The sequence below is a fragment of the Symphodus melops genome (assembly GCF_947650265.1).
Source record: "Symphodus melops genome assembly, chromosome: 1".
Classification (NCBI taxonomy): domain Eukaryota; kingdom Metazoa; phylum Chordata; class Actinopteri; order Labriformes; family Labridae; genus Symphodus; species Symphodus melops.
In genome coordinates, this window is record NC_136691.1 from 45,724,370 (window position 1) to 45,752,265 (window position 27,896).

A 27,896-nucleotide genomic window follows, 5' to 3' on the forward strand; every position below is an offset into this window, starting at 1 on the left:
CATGATTAGCTGGTAGTGTTATCATTAAGTTTAAAAAAAAATAAATCATTTTTCTGATAGAACAGCTGCCTCCTGTGTCTGAACATTAAGATATATGGGCAGACAGTGAAGTGAAACACTAAAGTGTTCGGCCACTGAGGGTGGTAAAATGCTCCATAAAACTCTTTAAAGGCTGATTGGTGGTACCCAAACATTTCAGTCATGTAATTAAAACGTTTTCCATCAGGCAGGTTTATTTTCAGTCTGTTCAATACATAAGAAGTCCAATCACGCAGGCAAGCAAATTCAGAGGACCAGACAAAGGTAGGGTCAAAAAGGCACAGATCACACACCAATAAGTTCACAGGAAAAAAAATACACTAATAAGCTCACAGCGAAAAACCAATGGATGAGGTAACAGGAGGGAATATGCAGTAAACTGGAAACATGGACACACCAGGATTAAGTATACAGACAATCAGGGGAAAACAAGACAGGTGAGTTGACACATAAGGCTGGAAACAGGGAGCAGAATCTAGAAAACAAAGACAAGGGTGAGTGATGAAAAGGCATACAGGTCACATGAACAAACACAAAAATGACCTGAAGTCTAGTTGGCTCAAATACAATGCTGGATGCATTTGTCACCGCAATGAAATGAAAGAAAAGTGTTTTCAATACAGGAAGGGTTATCCATTGGATTATTATTTTTTTAAGTTAATGCAAAAGTTGTTGAAGAAGAAAAACTGTTTAATTATGTATTTATTCTCATTTCTTCTTCACATACACAAATGGAGTCTCCTGGGTCCAAGCAAAGCCAAAATAACAAAGAGGATCCTGTCAATTGACTTTGTGAATGTTTTCATAACCACTTTGCATTAGGATAATTAGCTATTATTGCTTTGCTCTGGAAACAGATTGAAATACATTTCTTTCCCAAGGTATAGCCACGGCTTTTAGGGTCAACAGTTTTTTTGAATTATGAGGCAGGAACAAATGTGAACACAACAAACAAAGGGTCATAAGGTGCCATTGATGGTTCTGTAAATTATATATATATATATATATATATATATATATAAACAATAGAAAAAAAGAAGATCAAAGGAATACATACATTTTTAGCCCCTGTGGAATTAGATGCATAATGACATTACAGAATAGACACATTGCGTCTCTTAAAACTACAATGGCTGGGTGTAGAAGTTGGTGCAGGGAAACACAAAGCCTTTACATTCAGACATTCTGACGACAAAAGAGAGAATTGAGGAAAGGATGAAACCATCCTTTTTTTTTACCTTGGGCTTTTTAAGTAAATTAGGAGATGCATTTCTGCATTGCAGTTACACTTTAAATCTATAGAAAAGCCTGGTTATTAGCATCATAGTTTTTCATTTGATAAGGTTTTATTTTTTTTAACGTGTAGCTATTAGAGGAACTCAATCATACACCTACAATAAATTGTCATCAATCACACTTTATGGTTTTCAGTCTTACATCAGGGAATTACCAGAATGCGCAAAGGGAGAGTAATTGCTGAAAAACAAAAAGAGAGAGAGAGGGAGAGGGAGAGAGAGGTAGGAAGGGGTGGGTGTGTTAGTGTGTTATTACACTCATACAGAGAGTGTGTATGTGCAGACGTATATGTATAAGAGTGACGGGGGTGAGACAGGGGAGAGAGAGATAGATAGATTGATAGAGAGAGACAGAGAGAGAGAGAGAGAGAGAGAGAGAGAGAGAGAGAGAGAGATGACTAACATCAGATCCACACAGACAGCTTTTTTCACAGTAACACTGAAGATGGAACAGCTGGATTGCAGTGCGCCCCCGTCCCCGTGACCAGTTGAGAGCACGAGAGCAGATAATGCCTTCGAGGACCTGGACACCCGCTAACCTGTCATAGGTTTACGCTATTTCGAGTCTAGAAAGTATAACACGTCGTGTTTCACTGGATTTTACGAAGGTGGATAGATGTCGAGAAGGGAGTGCGTCAAGTGAGCGCACATATCCAACAAGTGGATGTTAAAATTTACTCGCAGCGGACAGAAACTGGGACGAAGGAAGACAATCAATCGGTGGATTGATTACCCACAAATGTGAATCGATTGAGCTGTTTACAACAGAGATAAACTAGCTGGACTGATTAGCTCGGATGTGGAGCTTGTCTTGGTTGATTGTGGTGCCTGTTTGTGCCTCGGTCAGAGGTAGTTTTCTGTCAGCTTGAGTGACTTTTTTTAAATTAATAAACATTTTACCCCCAACCACACAAAGAAACTGCAATGAGGTAACACCTGCGACATTTTCATCGTCAAAAATATAGATTTCGGGACACGCACACGCGTTGACACGCTGCGGATCCCCATCTCCCACCTCACCCCTCTCCCCCCACATCCATGGACTCGCTCCCCCGTTCCCTCGGTGACCGTGGGGGGAACTTGGGCTCCTCTCTGTAGACGTTTCTGTATGAAGAGGGCGCAAGTGGCACCCAAAGGTTGCAGCCATGCCGATGCATCCAGTCACCTCCACTTTAATGTACCGGGGGATCTGCACCATCCCGGACATCCTCTCCTACAGCGCTCCAGTGAACCTGCCAGAGGACGAAGTTGAAGGTGAGATGTTACCTGTTCGTATCTACCCGAGAGTGCTCCGGCAATATAAGAGGGTGTTTATTTCATTATAATCCCATAGAGGCAGTGTATGTAACTTGGAACTCATTCAAACAGACGCGCGACTAGCACCTTGGACAGCGCTTAGGGATCCAGCACACGGATACAGATTAAATGTATTTTCAGCACAAACGATGAGTGTTTTTAGGAATTCATTTCTACTGTTTCATTATTGATAATTTAAGCAGCATATGGACAAATAATCACCCCCTATCCTTTTAGTTCAACTGACAGATATACCATCTTCCAAATTTTCCTCTCTGATTTAGGATATATTTTTAACTACTTCCAAAGATAGATCACGCATGCACAGCTCACAGTGTGGAGCTGGAAAGGTTGCAAACAAAAAGGTATCCCTGCACACTTTTGGTCACAAGTTATTGCTTCTTCATGGTCAAAAAATATGCATCATGGCTCTCGCATCAGGCAGGAAGTCTGGAGTTTAAAATTTGGTTGAGGAAAGCTTGACTTGAAATCTTTGCACCTCAGCTGCTTAATGAGTCAGACTAATATCCAGCTAAATCCTCTCCTCATTAAACATGTTGTTTTACAACCAAACATTAGTGACAACTAACAGCATAATATGTGACATGCCCTCCAACAAGCGTCCTGACAGACAACAGCTATTCTGAGCAATTTGCCTTTTCAGTATCCTGAGAATATTCATGCCTGGAGCACTTGTGATGTGGACCTGCATCATCTGCACATTATCACCCAGCACCCTCTCCCCTCCAGGACATTGTTCAAGTCCCAAAGCATATGTGATGACAGGGAGTTCTTGAGCTGTTCTCTTGTTTTTTTTGGGTTTTTTTTTCTCAACGCAGTGACGCTGTAAAGTGGCTGACGTGTCCTACTGATTGATTTGTTCAGGGCTCCTCTCTTCGTTGGCATATGAACTAACACAAATCATTTTGGAGGAATAAGAAACATGACACATGTCCTTTAAGTTATGTATTTCTGAAAAGAAAAAATGCTTTGCAGTCAATTACAGACAAGTATGGACGTGTTAGAAATATTTTCAGTGATTGGTGTTGTGGAATTGGTGAAATGAACTGTTAATTGAACCTGGAGCACACACACACACACACACACACACACACACACACACACACACACAGGTTTCTGTGTAAAGACAGACTTGTACACACACACACACAATGAGGTTACAGAGAAATGCTATTCATTTCTGAGGTTAATGTTACATTTTAGTCGAGTGGAACAGTGCCAAGTATGAATAGGGTTTCACTCCTGAACTGTAATTATTGACAAGCTTATGTAGCTTTGAAGTAACACCTGTTTCTGGGCACAGACAGTGCCAGAAGCATCAGGAAAGGACAAAACCTGGTGCACATAAAAGATCTGGCTGTATTAAGGTGCCATTGTACCCTTTGCATTCTCTTTTTTATGCTTTGATAAGTGGCAAAAGAGCCTACGATATGAGAGAAATGTTATTTTAGAAAGTGATCTTTGCATGCTTTATTAGAGCATTGCAACATTCAGTGCTTTATTTTCAAATGGTATATCCAGTAAAAAGATGTTGCATTACAAAACTGTGACCAGAAAAAATAAGTCACTTTTCTTGTCTGCAGAATAACTTTTAATTGTTTGAGATTGCGGAATCTCAATTTCCCATCCACCTTCCCACTTTAATTTACAAGTTAACCAGTGGGTGTGAGAAACAGACAACACGTCACTTTAGCTTTCATTTCATTTCTTTAATATACTTGATAATATACTTGTACTTTAAGGGCTCTGGTTTGAAAGAGAAGTGAGTCATTTGGCCTTCACGGGCGGACTTATAGTGGCAGTTTGACTTACGAAAGAATGGGATGGTTTGTGGAGAGAATAGCAGAGCCGGAGCACAGTTAACGGCAGTGACAGAGCCTTTTTCAGCCGCTGTAGAGCATTAGTGATCCACTGTGAGTGATGTCTTACAGGGTGTGAAGGAGGCAGGCTTTAAAGGCTCTGTCACTGAGGGGATTGAGTGTTGATGTTGTTATTGTTGTTGTTGTGGTTGGGAGTGGAACTAAGGGTTACAGCTTCTCTTGCCAGATAGCACAGAAAGCAGTTATTATTAGTGTGACATCGCTGATCAGGTTGTTCTGATAGTTGAAGAGACATAATACTCACCATGTGTTAAGATCTGAGCGTGTCATTCTCCGTTTTCTAGCTTTTGGAGAAAGCCTCGTCTTGAAACTATTTTTTTAGCCTTTTAAATAAAATGGGATGACACGGATACAGGATCTCATTTTCCCTCCCAACCAATGCTTTGTGAAATGTTTATAAGAAATCAACATGGCTTCTAGTAACAATGACGTTGATAAAAGAAGACAGGTAGAATAAGGATGTTAAAGTAGATTCAGTTACCACAGTTAAAATCTTCCCTTAGTAAAGGTCTTAAATGTTCTTTAATGTAACATGAAATTCACTGAGGTCACACTGTCATATGGATTGGACATTGTACCATTTGACTGTTCAGTGAAGGGGGAGTGATAAGAGCACTCTTATCCACATATGGTCACTTCAGGCTCCAAAGTTCACAAATGCCAAATTGTAGGGCCGTATTTTACAAACATTCTTACAACAATCCTCTTAGAGACTCTTAAAAAATCTTAGCAAGGCGTAATTTAGGAACATTCTGAGAGCAACTCTGAGCAAGGACAAGAGAGAATTGTTTTTCTTATTGAAGAGTTATGGTTGACGACACATTTATTCAGAAGTTGCGGTTGGTAACTCCAAACAGGGGAAAATGAATCATAGAATCTAGTCAGACATTGTTTAATTATTGCTGTATTCAAGTGCTACTCGGATGGTCCCGTTTTCTGAGGTGGGAAGTAATTTTGTAACAATAACAACAAAAAGTGTGGATGCTACGAAGAAGATGTGTGACAATTCATATTTTAACAAAAAGATGTTCAATACATGAATTAATCAAAAGTATTTTAACACTGGCCTGATGACAAATATGACGTCAATTCATCAAGTCAGGCACCTGATACTTGAGCAGGTGTTCATGTGCCTTTTTTCCAGCTTGGAAACAGTTTTTTTCAGTGTGCCCGACACAACATGAATGCAACGTGTTTGTTTATTTGTTAAATTACATCATGTAAAATGTAATTGGCCAAATTGCGGTTGATTAACATTAACAAGTTAACAACTCTGCTGAATACATTTTAAACCTGTGAAACACATTTAGAGGAACGCACTATGCATGCTCTCTCAGTCCAAGACGGATTGAAGTGTTTGCAACAATAATATTTGTCTGCTCAGCTCAACTATAATTCAATAACAATATTCCTTCAGTGTTTAAAGAACATTTCTCCATCTTCTCCTCAGTTTGAGAAACTCTTAAGCGTCTTAAAAGTCTTCCTCAAGACTCCAAACAGTTTTTCACTTTAGGAGCTCTCATAAGGGCTAAGATGCCTTGTGAATAACTTTTATCTTTACAGTACAAGGGTCAGGTCCTAACTCTAAGCGGAAATGATAAGTCTAATTCTTGTAGAAAAAACCTTTGCTGAAAAAAGACAACATATTTTTGTTATGGCGAGTGTTGAAAGCATCTTATGCGGAACTGCTAAAATATCAGATAAAGTCATCATGCTATGGCTACTGATGTTTGAACCAGAGATAATACAATATACAATTAGTATGTGTGATCTCACTTACGGTAAATATCAGCAAATACAAAAATGAAAGACATTGCCCAAATTGATAAGATGGTGATTATGTAATGCATTGAAAAATGATGTACATCCTGTTTCAATTCTCCAGTGATGGCGTCTACAGTGTGTCTCGTCAGCACTCACACCTCTTGAGGGGCAGATGAGAATTGGTTCGATGTGTGAGATGTCACATACACCTCTGTCAGCAGGGAGACAGGGCTTTGTCACCAAATCAAATTGCACATTAGTGTACATGTGTGAGTGCATAGGTTCTGAAGGCTCGAGCCCTATTGGCCATGCATTGCCAAGGACTTGATTTTCAATTTTTGGCCTGGAAACCTTAGGGATCTGATCAATGGTGCAATACTTTGAGGCCAAGAGAAGGCTGTCAAAGCTATAATTGGAGCAAAATGCTATTTTTCTGATGCTAGATAAGCCTATGTGTGTCACTTTGTGTGTGAGTCACTTTGTTTCCTGTGTGGTAGATGGTTAAAAGTGCCTTATTGTACAATGATGCGAGCATAAATTGAACTAGGCTTCATATTCTCCATTTCCCCACCTACACATGAGAGATGAAAAAAACAACAACAACAATTGGTCGTATTACAGGAGCTTGGTAGAGTGTAGACCTCCTCCACCACTAATAGACACACACTCATACACATAAACACACACACACACCAAGCTCAGTATCAATATCACTGCAGGTGGAATTAAGTGGGAAGCCCATTTCCTTGCTGCCTAACAACAGCCCGATTGGAGCCAGCTCTAGAATAGTCCCAGGGTTGAGCTTAAAGCATTTGTAACAGTTCCCAGAGTGAGGCTCATGTAAACAGATACTGCTGGCATTTTTGTTCATTGTTTCTCAACTTTGTAATTTCTAGACTCCAAAATAACAAACGTTAAATTCACTAAAATCGAATAAACTAAAATACAATCATACTCCTCCGTATTTTAACCATGTCTTTTGTTCCCTGGAAATAAACTTTAAAGCTTGCTTCAGGGGCTTTCATTCTTCCATTTGTGTTATAAACTAGGCCTTAGTTCTGTTTGATTCTCAAGAGAGTTGTCCCCAAAACCTGAAAACACGTCTATGCTACTGGGACCAAGTGCAATAACTGAATGTTTTTTATAAAGTTAAGTTGACCAATAAAACATTTGTGATAACGCTGATATGCACATGAGGTTCATAGAATTTACTTTATTTGATTTAATACAGGTTATCTAAACAATAGATGGGGTCTCATTTCCAGGATTGGATAATTCACTGGAATTTCATAACTCAATATGTGTATACGCATATTTATCTAGGGAAAAGCAAATGCCACACATGTTCATTGTTTCAAAATAAAAGCTAAATATTGTATTCATCCTAATTTACATTCGCTTGGATTTTTCATGACCAAGTATTACTATATAAAATAAATAAGCTTGCGATCATAATTTTATTAATTCAACACAAATAACAGCAAAGGGAGAAGGGGCCGTAATTTACATAAATTATAGTGGAGGTACTATAGATTTGATGGTCATCATACAGAAAACAGAAATACTTTATTCTGCAAGTGGAACATTAATATCACATATTTATCATGAAAAAAAATGTAAACACCACATTCTTTTCCTCGACATTTGGATGATTCTTTGTTTTCCTTATTCAGTTACACTGTTTATGGTTAACTATGAAAGCCTATTTAATCCCTGACAAAGACTCAATTCAAGTGTAACAAGAGTCATACCTGTCAGAAAAAGCCCCAGCTGGGGAGAAGTGCTCGAGGACCAATTTGAACTTCCTACCTGTTTTTGCTAATAGAAGACAGCGCTAATGGATAAAAGTCTGCAAAGACTCAAGCTGGATTGTATTGTGGCTCAGTGTGAGTTTGTTAAAATTACTCTGTGGGGAATGTGTTGGAATGTTATTCTTGTCTTATTACTGAATAAAAGATGATGTTGTTGTGTGTATATTACCAGTTGAAGGTAGGATGTCTAGTCTGAGAGGGAATGGTTGGTGATGTTGTTCTGCCCCGGATCAGCTATTGAAAGTAGTAGAGAAGGCTTAACAGGATAGAGACAGTGGCAATGTTAAATGTCAGAGCCAGCAGAGTGGAACAGTGCTGTGTATGTATGTGTATGCATATCTGACTGTCTTTGTGTATGTGAAGCTCCCACTGTTGCATCTCATGCTTCTGCACATAGAAAGAAGTAATGCAGACAGAAAAGGTGCTGTTGTTTAAAGGGCTAGTGTATTTATGATCTTTGCTCTTTCATAGTAAATAAACAGCATTGCATCCAGAGGGTTTACAGTGAAGACATCTTTGGTTGATATCTGTTGCTCAATAGAAGAAGACTACTGAACTCAAATAAAACAGTTTTAGTTTAATTTTCTAATTGAGGCTCGTGACATTTTCGTTCAGTCTGGTGAGCTCAGTCAGTTCATTCCTCATTGAAATATCTCACAAAAATATTGATTCCATGTCATGACCCTTAGAAGAAACTTTAATGTTTCCATAGTCCCGTTCTTCTAGCACCACTGCTAGTTTACAATGTTTTGCGACCAAGTAAAAGTATATGTGCAAACTGTGCAAAGAAAAATGTGACCATTGTCATTTCCAACATGTTAGCATGCTGACACAAGCATTTAGAAATAAAAGATGGCGGCTAAGTGTGAAACCTTCCCAAAAGAACCAATGCCACTCAAACAGGCATTTTGATGTTGTTTTCTGTCATTGCCTTTGACTTGATGATGGAACTTAGTGGGTGGGCTTTTCTTCCTCCCATGTCTCCTTAAGTTAAAAACAAAACAAAAAAAAAGCAAAACTAATTCATGGGGTATACAGTCTTCCACACTGCATTTTATTTTTCATGAAGTAGTTTACTTTCAGTTATAAAAAATTAACAAGTACATTTAGGGTTTCATTTTCAACATTTTAGTCATCCTCTGGCAGAGATTTTGGGACTCTGCAAACAACTTTGACTGAGGACTGCAGAAAAAAAAACAAAAAAAAACTTCAGACACCACTGTGTTCCTAATAGCAAGAACTGCCAGTGAGGCGATCTTGATGTTTCTGCTGCAGCTACAGTAGGAGTTAAGCAGAAACATTGACTCATTCGTTTTGCCCTGAGGTGGAGGGTTGACTTCCACTCCTTTGGAAATACTTACATGAATACAAATGAGGATATTTAAAGACACCAGCATCTGCTTGGCAAGACAGAAATTATGCACATAGCGTATTGCTGGTGCAGAATCAGTGGGCGTTGTGGGGGCGTACTTCCAAGGGGTCAACTGAGACCATTTTAAAGCAGATGCTTCTAACTAGAATTAGACACAAACAAAACTGACCAATCATGATGCCAGCAGATCTGATAGCTCAATTTCAGGAATTTGGAGTGTGCAAAGCTGTGTTTACAAAAAACAAACTCTTAATTGTCTCTTCTCTTCACCTGAGGCATTGACTGCTATTAGCAAGGCGTTCTCCCAGGAAGCCAGAATTAGTTCAATTATTGTTCTCTTTCAGAAAATAACATCTTATATTACCCTTAAATTGGATCCACTAAATAGAGTGTTTGCTTTCCCTTGCAAATAGAAAGCTTTTCATACCTTCCTGTAGAACACAGCAAAACATTTTTTAATCAAAGCATTCTCTTTCACAACAATGTTGAAGCAGAAAAGTTAACCAAGCTAATAGATGAAGTGTTTCTCTACTGCAAACAGAATTAGGTTTTCAATTATATCCTTTGAAATATTTTTGACAATGTTACAAAACTGGCAAACATCAGTTTATAAGATGGCTTTTGTTAATGACAATGGAGACAGACACGATATGAACAGCACTGAAAGTTGTTATAGTTGAATTACTCAAAAGTTCAATGCCTGTTAGGAAAGCGATAAGAAAATCAGAGTTCATTTTTAGGATTTCATTCTGGTGTAATAAAGTATAATGAATATAAATAATTATGGAATTTATTAATACGTTTCGATGGAACACTGAGGACCTGTACTCAGGAATATTCTGAAAGGTTTTTCAGAAATATCTTTGTGCCTATAAAATAGGCACAATCCTATATAAGAAAAGAAACCTATAAGCAAAGATGGGCTTCATCCATCTTTAAAAAGGACCTTGTGACAGAACAGATGTGTGGACATCCATGAAAGCATCCTGCTTGTATATAATCGGGCAGGAGGCAATAAATCTCATTTTGTATGTCTTCTCGACACCCAACTTAATCCTCAACCATTCCCGCTCTGTCTGTATGATGGAAGGTCGTTCGACGCAATCTTGTAGACCGACAGGCTTGCTGGCAGGAATAGATTTCAGAATAGCTCCGTTATATCATCTGCTTGAACGTTACAGGAAGCACATGAAAAAGCTGTACTTGACATGGATGTTGGTAAATAGGTCACTATGGCTGTCTCAGAAAAAAACTTTTTTCATTATCATAATAATATATCCTACAGTACATTTTTATTTTTTGAGGTTGGTCTCCTTGAATTGTACGCATGTGTCTCAGGTCTCCCTTCCTTTAATCTTTAATATCTGTTAATGTTTTATTTGGTACTTAAAGTTAGGGTTTGCCATACAGTTCAGATTACATAATTTACACATTAAGCAATACTACATTTCTGTTGGGCAGTGGGCCCATCAGAGAATAAACCTTCATAGAGGCAAATAAGGTGGTGAACAAACACATCTGCACATGCTTGATACTCACTGGTCCAAGGGGTCAATTGACAACTGGGAGTGGTTTACTGACAAGTGGGGGTCAATTGACAACTGGGAGTAGTTTACAAATGAAGACAATCCTAAGCATTTTCCATAAGTGGGGAACTATGATTAGTTAAGCCAGACCCCTCTTCAGCACAATCTGGCCACAAGACTATTAGGGGGTGGTTTTCTAGATGTACTGTACCCATAATTAGATTCAGGTCTGATGGGGGTGCCTTTAATTACTAAAGTCCTGCTTCATGGAACAAGCTTTAGAGAAACTGCTCCCTTGACACTGAAATAAACAGCCGACTCAACAAAGCTTTGTCAGCTCTTTGCATCTCAGCTCAAAGGTTTTTAAAAACAAATGCCTGAAGGTCATTAACAAGGTTGCTGTATACGATGAAGTGTTCGCCAGCACTTTCTTTGCTGAAACATGGAAACCATACAGAGGCATCTTACAAACTTGAGGCCTACCAATTCTGATGCCTCCTGAGGAAATTTACTAGGAATAATCAAAATCCTCAAATTCAAATTGGCGATCCGCCAGGAGAAAATACCTTTTCCCGTCGGATCGCCACAAAATGATTTCAATAACAAACTTGCTAAAAAATAGGCTACTATCTAGATCACTGACTGCCTTCCACACCGAACTCTACACCAGGAGGGCTGCAAAAAAAGGAATGTTTTCCCTAAATTCGGTTGGTCCTTCAGCACTGGCTTTCAAATTGTATGCAAAGAGCATAAAATCATAAGCTTTAAAAACTGCTATTGACGATTTTGAGCATAAAATATCATTCAATATGAAATAACCACGGACATCACCTCCTGTAAAACAACAATAAGCTATATTTACAGATAAAACTAAAAAGAAAGAGGCACTCTGATTGAGCTAGTCCGCCAAAACATTTCTTGTGCACACTGTGAGACAGAAGCATTTCGTACTGTGACGTGTACTTTTTAATTGTTTTAAAATAATTCTCATCCACCAGTTTTGAATACTCGTACTTATTTGCATAGGGATTTTTTGCATTTTTGACAATTGATGTCAAAAATGTTTTTTCTTGTTCGAAATCTCAGTTGATCAGTCGTAAACAAGCATGATATCCTTGTATCATTGGGTTTAGAGAGAAAACATAAGATAAGCAGAAAATATGCTTTGATTAAAGTTGTTGAGTAAGTTTAAGCAAGGTCATTTCGATCCATTTTGATCGATTGCAACGTAGGAGTGAATCTGGCAGACTTTATTACCTGTGAAATTAAAAATTAAATGTGATGAGTTCTGCAAGGTGAAGCCCCCCTCCCACCCTCTGTTAATATTACCTCTCTATCATGGGCAATATTGCAAAGTCTACCTCAGACAAAAACTAAATTCATTGTTTGCGTCATCTATTACTGAGTGGCTACTGTTAACGTGGTGGAACTGATGAGAGATTGTTAAATAAGCTGCAGTGCAAAGAAAAGCTTTTGATTGTTCACTTTTAACCCTTGCTTGAGGTTCTTCTCATGGGTTTTTGCCTTGTTGGATATTAGCTCTGGCGCAGCTTGATATCTGCTCTGATGATGTAAACTTGCAGCTTTGGAAACACAAGAGCAGAGAGGGGAAAAAATTAAGATGGATAAACGGTTCTTCTTTCACTCTGAAACCCCCCCCCCAAAAAAAAAACAACAAAAAAAACAAACCAAAGCAACAGAGACTGAACTGAATTGTACTGCCTTTCACTGATGTCAATCATACAAGGTCAAGTGGGGTTTAAAACGTTGGCTGTGGGATTTTTTTCTTATTAAGGCGAAGGGACCCTGACCTTTTAAAGCCTTTTTTTCCCTTCCAGCCTCGCTCTCGGTCGTGTTAATATGATGAACACTCGTAGGGTTAAATCGTATCAAATTTCATAATGGAAAGACAAGTTTATATCCAAAACCAGAAGGAGGAATTCTAGAGACACAGACAACTCATCTGTGCCAAAAAATCCTAGAATACCCCAGAGTCTTATTAAAAGCATGTTATGGTAATAACAAATCTTCTGGGTGCCCAAGTCAGTCCATATCCAGCTAAAGATGGATTAAGGTTGCTGTGAGTGTTTAAAAATAGTAATTCACACACACTCATGCACACACGCGCGCGCACACACACACACACACACCTACACACACACACACACACACACACACATACACACACACACACACACACACACACACACACAGGTCTTATATAAAGAGTGGGTGTGCTGCAATTACCGCTCCAAAGAGGCCCTAACCAGTAGAAGGTCTGACTGAGGCCAAGAAGATCTGTGGCTCTGAACAAAACATGCCCTGGATCACATTCACAGTCACTTCAGCATGACATAAGCTCAGGTATAATTCTGTTCTGCTCAAAGTGTAATCAGCAAAAGTTTTCACTGATACTAAATTTAGCTTTAGCTTAACAATTTGCTCCAGAAAAGTCTAGAAATAAGAATACATATTCCCCTATGTGAAGAGTTTCTGTTCCTCAAGGACAACAGTTAAAATCACAAATGTTTTTGCATTACTTAATTTTATGAAACATGTTGTCATGTCAAAATGTTGACATGTGTTAAACCTTTTAATAGGCTAATAGAGATCTATCTATCTATCTATCTATCTATCTATCTATCTATCTATCTATCTATCTATCTATCTATCTATCTATCTATCTATCTATCTATCTATCTATCTATCTATCTATCTATCTATCTATCTATCTATCTATCTATCTATCTATCTATCTATCTATCTATCTATCTAGAAAGTATTACAAATTAGTTGGATGTTACGCCCATTGTTCATGTTTTCATGATTGCGGATATTTCCCTTTTGTACTTTTGAACCAGCTTCCACAAGGTCCAAGTGTTTAGTATCTTTCAGTAATGTTGTTCACAGTACACAGGCTGTTCTACGTCTGTTCTTGCAGTCAGGATCCAGTGCACTTCATTGATATACAACAGTGTACAGGGAGAGCAGTGCGGTGGCAGCGCTCTGCACCTTTTCTTTGTGGGAGTTCAGCTTCAGATGCTTGGCTCCCCTGGCTACCAATCTTAACTAGGGCTTTTCATCCTCTGTCAGATCACACCACAGGGGACAGTATGGCATCACATCTTTGAAGGCCAACAAGCACCTCTCTTCATCAAAGCAAATACCCGAAGATTTCAACTGGAAATATTTGTTCCTCCCGGGTGGAGCTCAAAACAGAGTGAAAGATGCAGAAACAGCAGCTTCTTGATCTAAAAAAAATCATACATATATTAATTAGGTGATAAAGTAAAATGTGATAGAAGCTGAAAGTAAGAATAGAGCTAGAGGCCATAACAAAATCTGCAGCAATGAAGAAATACTAAAGTTGTAATCTCTTCACTCTAAAGGACGGAAAATATAACTCCAACAACTTGGAAAATGATTGCTCTGCAAGCCATTGCTTTTTCCTCATTTTTCATCATAAAATAATGTAACATTTTGATATTGTAATAATGGCAAATATTACAGCAAGTTAAATGAAATTATGATTTGAACACAACAAATGATAAATGTCATTTGCCATGAATGGGGGAAATGCCAATTGGTAGCCACTAAAGCATTTAAAATTGCACTTCTTAATTATTTGTACAAAATATTTATGGCCTAATGATATTGTTTGGTAATTGACTTTACATAATAAAATAATGACTTAACTATGTGGTTTGTCTGAGTCGATAGAGCACATAGTGGAGTATTTTTCTTTTAAAGTCAGATTATCTTCCAAATAAATAGCCAAACCAAATAATCAATAAATGCTAAATGAACACAAGCAGGTCGATCATTTTAAAGTGCCTTCCCATCACAGCTTTTTCATTTACTTTCCAATATATGATTCAATGGCTAATGAAGAAGCCTGAAGTCTAGAAAAGGGAGACAACACCTCAGTCACTGACTTTATCCTGTATGTCAAAAAGTAAAAACTGTAACATTGTTACATGACAAAATGTCCCTCAGTGGTGAACCATGTTTAAGCCTTACTGTTAGATCCCAGCTACAAATATGGACATTAATAAGCCTTCATGGCTGTTGGACATTGAAATACTGCAAAAGTGTTCATCATAAAACCCTTTATATGGTGGTAGTTAGCAGTGTCATGTTGATGATTGTTGTGATGCCTACTGTACAAGGGCTGCAAAACAAACTTCCTCCAACCATAAAGCCAACCTACTGGCTTTATAGTTTGAAGGAAGTTTGTCAATGTTAAAAACTAAACACTAACCAAAAAACAAACTGAAATGAATTGGTCGAGCCAATGGATAAAACAGCATTATCAAAAAGAAAAGTAAATTAGTACATATTTTGGTATTATTCTTAACTGAAACTTTATTTTGCAAAACAACAACAATCTACTTATAGAAGCGCTGCTTGTCAACAGTCAAGGCAGGCAACTGCTTGGGACCCAGGCCAGTAGGGGGCCCCTCACGGCTGACAAACTTTAAACTAAAGTATTGCCTCAAAATGTGCAAATTTCTAATAGGGCCCCATTTGTCAGCACTCACTCTCAATGCCCTGTCAGGCGTTGAAGTATTGTTACTGTGAAATCCAAAATGTATCAATGAAGAGAAATAAAGACGAGTTATCCATCAGGGGGGAAGAAAAAAAGGAAAATAATAATACACGCAGGTAGTAGGGGCCTCCAATTAGTTTTTGCCTAAGGCCCCAAGAGACCTTATAATTAACTTATAATTGTCTACATAGACTTTGGGAAAAAACAAAACAAAAATCCGCATTAACTCTACTACATCTGTTGGACTTTGTTTAACAGGTGGGAAGTCAAACCACTGTAATCCAACAGTATGATTGTGTCATTTCTGCCGGCATAAAAAGCTTGTCCTCCACTTTGTAACTCTATAATTTGTTTGGGAAAATGAAAGTAGATTGCAGTTATTGGCACACTGCAGCTTTAATCGAGTATTCCTTGTGTATGGGTCCATTTATTCGAAGTGAACATTTGTAAGCGGTGGTTAAATTTCTCCTGCTACCTCCCTTTGATTGAGCAGAATAATTCAGGTCATCTGTGCAGAAACACACTGATATCAGAGCCATACACAGTCAGGGGAATGGAATATGTTGATTCTGTCAGAGGCAGTTTCTCAATTACAACAGAGTCACTGTGGAGGCCAACATTTTTCCCACTTTTTGGTTCACGGAGCGAAGTGAAAATAGGAGGATATAGTCATCTCTCTTGAGGACAATTAAAGTAAACTCTGAAAGAGATAGCGCTCTATCTGGATGCAAGTGTGTTCAAAAAGGGAAACAAATTCTTTTGGAGGATGATTCCTCAGCCTTTTTTGATAAATTGGAAAGGGGATAATATTGGTTTGTTGTACCTCAGAAATGTCTTCTTGTAAGGGTGTTTGCACTATTTTCAAGCCTAGCAAAGTGATTCTGTAAACATAATTGTATTTCACTTTACATATTCCCAGTCTTATGTCTGTATATCTCACAGGACTTGATAAACCATTTATTAGATTTGAGCTCATGCAGAACAAAAGGCATTTGTATTCTGTAACTGTTTGTGATACAATCCTCCCGCAACAACATATTTCATTACAGCAAACTTTATCTAAAATATACGATACAACATGAACTACTATAGGAATGTGTTGCTGTCCATGGCAATCCATCAATGAATGAAGCTTCCTTGGGAGACAGAGTATTCGTCAAAACTGTTTTTGGCACCTTATTTGATAGTGTTTCCTCCTGCGTAGCAGCATCATCTGTTTTTCAACAAGTGTCTGCTGGAAAGTCTCACTTTCCAAAGCAAACAGGTGGAGCAGGGACCTCAGGTGGAAACTGAGTTAGTGTTATTTTATAAACCATTAGATCTCACCTTGGGAAGGAGGGGAAAAAACGCACAGCTGGAGGCTTTCAATGATTCAGACTTGACCTCCTAAGAGGTAAAACATTTTACAGGAAAAACTAATGCATCCATGTCACTCAGCTGGGTTTTATATATTACAGACCCAGATGGGATCCATTGTAATAGGTGATTGCCAAGTACCCATGTCCCTGTGGCAAGGGTTTTACTCTATGGACATGTACTTCATCACTAAAAACTATTTTCAGAAGCCTAACATATTACGCACAGATAACACATGCTGTTTCCTGCCATCAGTGATGTTTTATGTGTTGGTCCACAACTGAAATATTTGTTACTGTCTGTCAGGCTGTGGATTTTTGCCCAAGGCTCGGCCATTTTTTACTCTTTTGACACAATTGCACTTTTTCAATACTTGTGGCTTTGCAGTGGATGATCAATTTTGTTTAGTAGTGGCATCACATATTTCAAAACTACTGATTTCCTGTAAAGCTAGAAGGTAAACTGGTTTATATTTACATTTAGATTTTAACTTAACTCTCATAAAGAATTCAAATGTAGGCGATGAAAGAGTGTTAGTCAAGGTAGAGTTGATCGGGTGATGTGACAGCTGATGATTTCAAGAAAGGAGTGAACATGCTTAGAGAAGTGAGGTAACAAAGTATGAGAATAAACAACAAAACAAACATGTAGTATATCGTCACCCTGGCGGAACTTTTGCCAGAGTAACATTTTGTTTTCCGCTTAAGGGGGGGAAAAACAATAAATGCGCAATAAAAAACTATGTCACAGTAGAAAGTGTCCAGACTAAGCTAAGATTTTAGTTAAAACCAGTAGCGTATAATAAGGTCTATGTAAATTACTGCACAGATTAAATAAGAAAATCATATTGGGTAATGTTGCTATCTCAGCTAACAAACAAACAAAAAAGCTGGCAAGCAAAGAGCCAGGCTAAAGCTTGAAGGTAAGAGTCAAGAAACCAGCATTCCCCCAACTGCAGGACCAAAGAATGCTGGAAAGAAATGTGAAAATAACATTCAGTTTCATAGCTGAATATTCCAATACATTTAGATTCATTAATGTTACAGCTTTGCTTTTAGCATTATTGCTATAAGGTACCCAGTTATGTTTGCTCGCTTCATTTGAATGGCTCTTTGTTCTGACTTCCTAACTCCCTGTCACGTATTAGTGTTAAAGAGAAACACATTTAAATCACCTTCAAAAGGGCAAATACATTATAAACATAAAGTCTACTTTGAAAACCGTATGTACTGGGCAGCCTTCATCTAGAATGCTCAGTCAGACCTCTGAGCCTTATTATTTTTCATGCATGACTTATCAGTGACGCATTACATTTTCTGTATCCTGCTTGCTGGAGAGATTACAGATATTTCATTTCATTTTCTCAAGATTGACATCATTTCTATCTTAAGATTGATCTCCTGCTCTGCTCTTTTGTGTGCTAATCAGGCATGTGACACGAACATCTGACAGGTCTGAAATCATAGGTGACTCAATTGTTGATGTTAGTGCATATTAATGAGGCGATTTATTCTTCCATGAAGAGTAAACGTCCAGAAACCAAGGGGAAATATGCAGCAGGGCTGAACTGAGAAGTCAGCCACTTAAAGATTTCCTGTCGTGATTGGTTTCATGTTGAAAGAAGGGGCAATCTTTTTTCTCTTCCACTCATTTTAATTTTGCTTCTTAGAGTTACTCATGTGTCTAAAACATTGAAATTTGATTTGATTGTAAACAATTATCATGAGCTTGAGAGTGTATGTTTAATTGTTTTGTGTAACTTGGTAAACACTGCATATGTCAAAAACAGCCCAAGCCTTTCAAGTTGGTGGTAGGTTTAAACTAATTCAAACTGGGGTTAAGCTGTCATTTTACATGTGCTGTAATAGCTCCACACTGAAGGTATCTTTTTGTTTATTTTATGTTTGATTTTATCTCAAAGAAACGATTGGTCCAATGAGAAATGCAACCACCATTGGACACACTGCACTTGAATGTAAAAAAATAAATAAAAATGTTGCAGTTTTTTTGGAATTCAACCTGTTTTGGCAGCTAAGAGGGTTAGACCTGATAGTTTGATTGATCCGCATGAAATTTAATATACAAGGAAGGCAGGAATGTGTTCTCCTGAACTGCAAATCCCCATATAACTATGACTCAAGCACTGATGCAGCAGAACAAATGTGTCTTTGCTGGATGTATCATGTCCCACTTTCATTTGTCTCAAGTCATTAGTGTGTTTGTGTGTGTTTTCTCTGCAGAGATCCGTGAGGCCTTCAAAGTGTTTGACCGCGATGGTAACGGGTTCATCTCAAAGCAGGAGCTGGGGATGGCCATGCGCTCCCTGGGCTACATGCCAAATGAGGTGGAGCTGGAAGTCATTATCCAGAGACTGGACATGGATGGTGAGGCAAACACACTGCTTATATTTTAGATTATTGAAACCCACAAAGCACAGAAGTAATTTGCTGTCTATTTGCCATCAGAAGTAGCAGGCAGTAAAACCAGCACCAACTGTTCCTTTTTTTCCCCCCACAGGTGACGGCCAGGTGGACTTTGAGGAGTTTGTGACTCTTCTTGGCCCAAAGCTGACGGCAGCTGGGATGCCAGATAAGTTCCACGGCACTGACTTTGACTCTGTTTTTTGGAAGGTGCTCATTATTAAGTAACTCATTTTGTGCTTATTGGAGCAAATACAGACAGCTGTAGATAACCTCCAACAGAAAGAGTCTGACTTTGATTGATAACCAGTTAATTGCTGTATCCTTTGTGGCAGGATTTTAATCTTGGAGAGGTTTGAATTCTCTCAAAAAGTGTGTCCTTAATCAAGACTTTGAGTCGATATCTGCACCTCTTTGTGTTTGGAGACAGTATTATTAAACCATTAAAGTCAATTGTAATATGATAATAGATATAAATGTATTTACAGACACCTAATTAGATAATCAGCTGCTCTCTTTGACAGTGGGATGAAGTTGATGGAACGGAACGTGCCTCTTTGTTGTACTTAGGTGATAAAAGCACCACAGAGGCTGTCAGGAAGTGAGGCTCTGAATCGAATGTGAATGAGATTTATGGGAATTCTTAGTGCAGTCGGAGCATGAAAGACACATCACAAGCAGAGCCACCTGCTGGGAAAGTCAAGAAACTCAGGGGAATGATGCAAAGGCTGCATGTCTTCACATAGCATTGTGAATAGCATCTTTTTAGGGATCCTCTGTTAGTGTTGATTGTATTCTTTCACAGATTCCAGATTGTGTTAACTAAAAAGTGTAAAATTATGCTAGTAGTGAAAAAACCTAATACATCATATAAGTAAACAAACGAACAAATGACATGTATGTCAATTACATGGATAAGCTTTACGTCATTCTGTGTTTGTGTGCATGTGTCTTCAGTGTGACATGCAGAAGTTAACGGTTGAAGAGCTGAAGAGGCTTCTGTATGACACCTTCTGTGATCACCTCTCCATGAAAGACATCGAGAACATCATCATGACTGAGGAGAACCACATAGAGAACCCAGATCAATGCCAGGTGGATATAGACAGTAAGGAACAACCTTTTACACTTTAAACAGATTCATGTTGTACATTGTGGTGTCTACATATTGCAGCCTTTTTTAGCGTTAAAATGGCAGGGGAAGCAATGAGATGCTCTGATAAAGGTTTTGCCTTATTTCAATGCTTTGTATAGTTGTACATATTCACAGTATGAACAAATGCGTGGAGAAGAACAAGCTGGCAATCAGAAATAAATCTAAAACAGCTAAGGACAAGGGTTTTGCAACACTCACAGTAGGATCACCAGCCCTTTCCATTCGGTGGTGGATTTACCTGAATATTATTTTAACGTACTTAGCAAACCTACTTAATCTTGAATCTTAATTGGGGGCTGGCGGTAGAAATTCTGGATAAAGTCATGGCCGTTTGCATTCAAACATGAACCCTGCCTAACATTTTGGAAATATTCAGGAGGATTAAGGAGCTCTAACAATTACTACCTCGAAAATCAGGTTGCACTTACCATCAAGGGGTAGGTTCAAAGGTTTCTTAAAATGGCATTGTAACTATGGTTCAGATTCAGGATGTATTTTTGTATTTAATAATTTAAACAGCTCTGGAAAGCTGATATTTTAAACTGGATGGGCCATTTGGCAATCATTTTCAGAAGGGCCATAATACCAGAGACTAACAGCCTTTCTCAAACAAGTACATAAGTGGTGTAGGGAGGATGGATTTCCAGTTAATCGCCAATGGATCAAGAATAAGTAAATAAACAACTGATGAAACTGCTCTTGGGCATTACTTAGATATTAAACATGAAATATCTATGAAGACATAAGCATATTAAAAATGTGTTCTCATCACTATACATACCAAAATATCATTGTATTTAAAGAGATGCACGCACCAAAACGGAGCGTTCTAAGAGAGCTGGTTTATACAGGGTCACAAACCCCCTCTGGTGCTTAATTCATGTTATATTTTGACCAAAGCACAGCACAGATGTTTCATTTATAGCACAGGGGACTGTTTGAAAAGGTGAACAAGGGGGATAATATGTCCTCTTTAAATGACCAAAGGTGGCAAATGAGGGTGCATTAGGAGTTAATGTGCTTTATTGGTTTATTTTAATAACACTGTTGGTTAAGATGATTTGCTTGTTATATAGTTTTTATTGTAAGAGCCTTTACAAAACTCATTCTAGAATTTAAAATAACAAATCTTCATCTCCCTTATAGAGGTTAGGTGATTTTCTTTAGGAACACCAACCTACTCAGAAGGCAGGACATGGATACAAAAGCCAAATCAAATTTATAATGTTGGAAATGTATTTGGATAGAATTACGGGCACAATAATACTATGTGATCATTCTCACATCATGGCTCAAACTTGAGATGATTCTGCAGGTTCACTACAACCTTTTGGTTGAGACTTGACAAGCAGCTTGTAATATGACAGTCAGGCATGAATCCTTTAGGTTGTTTGTTGCAAAGCTCTAATCACCATTACATTTTGTTGTATTGTGTTTTTAAACCAATGTAAAGCGTCCTTGAGTGCTTGGAAAGGCGCTGTGAAATAAAATGTATTATTATTATTATTATTACAATCTTGATGCAGTTATGCAGTTTACAGGTGTGAAAACAAGTCTTCTTGACAGTGTTCATTCCTTATAATTGTGTTCATGTGATTTTAAGGCCATGTGATGAGCTCTGTCATTCGGAAATTACTATCAGCTATTTTCCAAGCATAACAAAAACCCTGACTCAATGGACCTTCATGTGATTTTTTTCTTCTTATTTCCCTTTTGACTTTTTTTCTTTCAGGTTCCAGCCCGACGCAGCATGTCAAGCAAACATGTGTGCGCAAAAGCCTGATATGCGCCTTTGCCATTGCTTTCATCATCAGTGTCATGCTCATCGCAGCCAATCAGGTGCTGAGGAGCGGTATGAAATAGGAGCTTTAGCATTTCAAGCCTTGACCAACAACTAAAGGCCCTCTTTCTGATAAATTACTGGGCAGTTAAAGCTTAAAAGCAATCCATGCAGACAATCACCCAATTGTAAAAAAAAAAAAAGACAAAAAAGAAAAGGCCAACAAAGACGGCAGAAAGCCTGGACTTTCCAAGGACACTACATATGCAGACAGGTCTCATGTTTCCAAAGACATACAGACAATTCTTTCAAGGACAAAAGGACCTCCCAAGCAAAGAAAGCAGTGTTCAACCTGAAGGTCGGACAAAACATATCATTACTTGTAATACACCTGTTAGTAACCATTAGCTATGTGCATTTGAACAGTGTTGCATTTAGTAAGGTGGCAGCTATAGAGAGAAGTGACTGTCAAGTTTTGTATTTGTGTGTTCCATACGGTTTATCAAACAAGTAAAACGGAATACGTGAAATACTGTGAGCATTGGATGTATATCTGAGGCTGGAAATTGATGTTATGTGCAAGGTCTGGAGTGTGCAGAATTGTGGAGATATTGTTCGAGGTACATTGTTTAAAAACCACTTGGAAATAACAAGAGATTGGTAAGAGAAATAGAAATGTTTGCAGGGTGGTGCATGTGATTGTGTAGAGTAGTTTCACACATTCACGGGCTGCGGGACCTCAGTCTGAGATGGATGGAGCAGGGTGAGGCAGGTTAACAGCTCTCTGGGGGAAGGTGTGGAGCTCTGAATGGACGGGTAACAGGCTGGAAAAAGGATGGAGAGGCAGCAAACACTCAACTCTCTTTGTCTCCAGAGTGGGGCTCTGCAACCCTAAAAAGGATGATCATCATCTATGCATGAAGTGCATGGAGATTAACAGTTGTCTTGACACATTTGTAAAGATTGAATCTATGTATTTACCATAATGGCTGTGTTACAACTACTAAATGACAACTGTGAGCCATTGTGTGGCCCAAGGAATCAGCAATCACAACAAACGTAAAGCATACAACTGCATGAACAGGAAGGGCTGCTTTAGAACATGCTTGTGAAAAATACTTTCTGGATTGCTAAACTAGGCCCCTTTTTGCCTCACTGGGCATCGGATCATTTTCACTGCCGCAGCAGAGCAAAACACAGTCAAGAAATGTTCCACATAGCATTTAAAGAATATGCATTAAAACTGTCTGGTTGGTAGTGCTAATGCAGAAGTGCAGAATTTTTAAGTTAAGTTTTTTTAAGTTATCTTTTTGTCTGGATGCATTGCTATCGAGCAATAAATGAATTTTAAAATAAACGTTAAAACAATGCTTTGAACAGACCAAAAAAACTGTTCGGAAAAGGTTCAGCACTTATTGGCAATACAACAGAGTAATTGGCTCAAATATTTAAAAAGGAGACACCACTGTAATTCAGTTAGATACAACAATGAAAGAGTTGAATAAGAAAATGGCGTCAGAAGCCTCCTGGTGCATTGAAGATTTACACTGGCCAAATGATGTAAACAACTGCAATAACATATCATTGCCTGTGAGATGCACCAAATGGATATGATTAGATGTAATTTAGGTTGTAGCGCATGCATCTGGGACAAGTATGATACTAATAATTTGTTATGTACATAGGAACCAACTTCAACCAAAGCTATGAAGCGATCTGTGACAGATTAGAGCTGGGTCAGATACAGACTGTATAGTGGACCTAGCTTGATGTCACCCATTCATTTTTCAACTTTTTGTCAGTCACCATCTTTTTTTCTCATTTTGGTGCTTGAAGTGACCATATTTGGACAACCGGCCGATATCTTTCCATCCTGGTTGACAGGTCACTATGGTAACAATATGCCAATCACAAGTAGTCAGTCTTTAAAGTATGCTCTTCTGTATCTTTAAATAAAACAAAATATACCAGACATTAGATCATTAATGCATTCAATTAACATTTGTTATTGAAGGAGCCTTGGAACTAGCAATCGAGACCATGAAATCATGGAGAAAATGTATATTTAGGTCATTTTGACTGGTAAGTATGATATTTCCTTTATCTGGTTGTAAAGTTACTGTAAACAGGCTTCTGGCCATTAGAAAAAAATGCGAGTTCATAGCCTCACATTTGAAACCAATAGTCTATACGGCCACTTCTTAAATACAGTCTATGGTTGGAAAATGAGATAACGGTCAGTAATCAATTCATAAAATCCAAGAAATGAGATAAAAACAATAAAGTGGAAGAACTTTACACTTTATTTGACTGGACAAGAAAATGTATGGTAAAGAGGATAAAAAGCCTCAGAACCCTTAAAAACATGATGTATTAATATAGAGCTCTATAGTTAATTCACATCTTATCAATGGATTTTCTTTGGGTTTCAGCAGCATCTTAAACTTGAATCTTACACCAGAGCCACAGCTTCACAAAGCCAACAGATTAAGAAAACCATCACCCAGAGCCTAGCCAGGGAATGATTATCTGATGCACTGAGGCAATTTTGTCAGGAGTGTCAACTCTCTAGGGAACACACTTAGAAAAAAAGGAAAAAAAAAAACACATCAGCAAATACTTTGGTTTCCATTTTGCACTTTAAGATGTGCTGCAGCACACAACAGCTCACCACCATGATTGTCCATTCATTTCCAGATTGAGTTTAGGTATTATGTTGCCATAGATGTATCTATTTTTGTGCTAAGAATGTGAAGAAAAATAATATTTACTGATTGACAAATGATGCTGTCTAATTAGTTTTTTACTATATCATTATACAGGGAACATTTTCATAGGGAATAAAGAAATATATTGTTTGATTCGTTGCCTTATTCTTTGAGCCTCTTGGTATAGTTTATACACATGAAAAAAACAGTCATGGGTTTTTCATATTATCATCAGAATAAAATGTATAAATTAACATTTATTTTCATTTTACAGCTGTATGACAATGTTTATGGTCTATTGAATGTTCTATTTCCATTGTACTGTACTTTGATACCTGTCTTTGGATCTTGCAAAATAGTTTATTGACCATGTGATATCTGTTTATTGTCACCACCTGATGTTCTTCTTCTATGTCTGTGGTATTGTATTTCACAAATAAAATCTCATTGCGACTGTGTTGTACATGTGAAATAATGTTTGAAATCATCAACTCCTCACTTGGCAGCTTGAGCTGTCTCTATGTTGTGTCTAAATGCTGTATTGATTGAAAACCTGGCCTTTTAAGATTGAAATCCATAGAAAATTATGTTGAACCCATGGATTGCATTGTTCCATTTGTTGATGTCCTTTTGCCCCGCTAGGTGTTTTGGACCCCATCTGCCTCATTTTCTCAACAAAACCACTTTATACATCTATCATTACAGCCAGCAATATTCAGGCTGTTATGTCCTGGCAACAAATGAAACTAAAAGGGACTTCATCGACAATAGTGTCAAAAAAGCTACTTTATGTGCACTGTATAATTGATCAAACTCCTATTATTATTTTGATTGCAATTTGGGTATTAGGTTATCGGTTTCCATTACCTTGAACCACAATGGCCTCTAATGACATGTAAATTATTACTGCAAGAGACACATCATATGAAGCATTAAAACAAAAAAATAAATTCTGCAATCATAATACTACCATTGTTTGTATATAAACATGGAAGACAAGTCTCTGCCTCCTCTTGTTGCTCTGAAATGACCTGTGACAAGCATCTACATCTTGAGCTGGTCGTTTCAGCTTGTGAAGACTCTCCTTTTGCTAACCAAACAAACGTTTAAATTACTGATGAAAAAGCAATAATCCCTTTGGTTGAAACAACCCACAACAGATCAGATTCTCACTTTTGTTAAAAGCAGACAGACCTGGTTGTAGAAAGTTCAATTACCTTATTTAGTGGTCACATACTTATGATTTAGAGTTATGTTCAGAGGACATACTGGATTTCTTCTAGTTATGTGTAAAATGTTGCACATTCCGCTAATGTTGTTACATTGTTAGCATGATGAGGTACATATTGTGCCTCCTGCACAAGCAAATTAATCATTTGATTAGCTAACTACTTAACTAACTACTGTTTCGAATAATTTCCTTTTTTTCAAAGACCTCACTGTAGGGTACAGCCAATGCTGGAGGTCTTAATCATGTGGAATCACATAGAGTAAAGGTATAATGATGAGCAGTTTATTGATGCCAGAAATAAAAATAAATAAAAACCAAGAAAAACCAATTAGTGTACAAAAAAGGCTGACATTTCTCATTTCAGGTAAAAGACATTCGGCAGTAAATAAAAGCAACTAAGCATTTGCTTTCCTAGAAATATCTGACCATTTTTTTCTCTCTTGCCCTCCAATTTTTCAGCATGTTATGCTATACATGGTTCCACATGGTAGCACAAGCCCTTGCTAGAATGAGTAACGGTTTTGTCATTTTCAAAGTATTTCATTTTCTTGTGTCTCAACAGTAATCAGTGGTTAAATGCCTCAAGGTGAATATTGATAATCAAGAGAAAAAACTGACATGATATTTCTCTTTTTTGTTTGCAACATATAACACCTTCGAGAATAAGAAAACAACACTTCAGCAAGCAGCCTCCAATGACCAGCTAACCATTAGAGGGACCTGATGATCAATGGAGGTCAGAAAAAGAAGTTCTTTATTAATGCAGAAATCATAATTGAAGAAGAAGAAGACTTTTTACTTTCAAGTAACTTCCTTTAAGCAACATTCAAGAAGTCCTTAAATACTTATTCCAAAATGATGCATGAATAGTCTCACAAAAACACTATAAAACAACCATCATTCTATACATGTAAAACCAGAAATCCATCCTCCCCCAGTGAGCACAAAACCTGCTTAACAGTCCACACAGCTTTAAAACCATCTAGGTAGTTTCTCAGTCTAGAGTATGTGTTCTACCCTTAGACGGGCCACCACTAAACCCCTCAGACAATATACTGGGTCTGTCCAGCCTTTTTTCAGCAGTTTGTTTTTTCGGCGTTTCCAGATTGCTAGTTTGGCACATGCAAAAATAAAATGTATTGGGGTCGCCGGTGGCGCAGCGGCAGTGTGCGCAATCCCATGTATTGAGGCTCAGTCCTGGCGCGGGCGGCCCGGGTTTGCGTCTGGCCTGTGGCCCATTTCCCGCATGTCTCTCCCCACTTTCTCTCCCTGATTTCCGTCTCTGTCCACTTTCCTCCCTCTATAATAAAGGCCAAAAACCAATCTTTAAAAAAAAAAAAGGTATTGAAACCAAAGTTTGCCTTTTCTTGGAAGTGTATTTTCCAAGGACAAAGAGGGGAACAGAGAACACCTCTCCCAAGCCCTTCACCCACTCCTGCAGAATTTTAAAAACATCAACCAATCGGAGACAAGACACCACCAGGTGGCCTAAGGTCTCTGACAGAGAACAGAAAAGACTGGCTGACCATATGCCCGTCACTTCAGCCAGATTCTCAATGTATGTCCTCGTAAGATGGCCCGGCTTCACTACTCCCACCTCAATGAAAACTGTTTTTAGGGTGGCTGAAGAGAAGATGGTGTCAGACAGGAAATCATTATAAAATAAAGGTTCTTTAAACAGCCACATCCCAG

General features: G+C 38.1%; 1 protein-coding gene across 1 annotated transcript; it reads left to right on the forward strand.

Moving 5' to 3' along the window:
* The first annotated feature begins 1,658 nt into the window (after positions 1-1,658).
* cabp7a (calcium binding protein 7a) lies at positions 1,659-24,552 on the forward strand. Its single transcript, XM_079358273.1, has 5 exons — positions 1,659-2,588; positions 19,150-19,293; positions 19,427-19,539; positions 20,287-20,437; positions 22,218-24,552. Exons 1-5 carry the CDS (start codon positions 2,480-2,482, stop codon positions 22,346-22,348), a joined length of 648 nt encoding a protein of 215 aa, XP_079214399.1. The 5' UTR covers positions 1,659-2,479; the 3' UTR covers positions 22,349-24,552.
* Positions 24,553-27,896: the final 3,344 nt, after the last annotated feature.

What these genes read in the sequence shown, in the direction of transcription:
- cabp7a (XM_079358273.1), top strand. Translation starts at nt 2,480, where the DNA reads ATGCCGATGCATCCAGTCACCTCCACTTTAATGTACCGGGGGATCTGC. An exon ending in GCCAGAGGACGAAGTTGAAG is followed by an intron (nt 2,589 to 19,149) that starts GTGAGATGTTAC and finishes TTTTCTCTGCAG; the next exon opens with AGATCCGTGAGGCCTTCAAA. An exon ending in CCAGAGACTGGACATGGATG is followed by an intron (nt 19,294 to 19,426) that starts GTGAGGCAAACA and finishes TTCCCCCCACAG; the next exon opens with GTGACGGCCAGGTGGACTTT.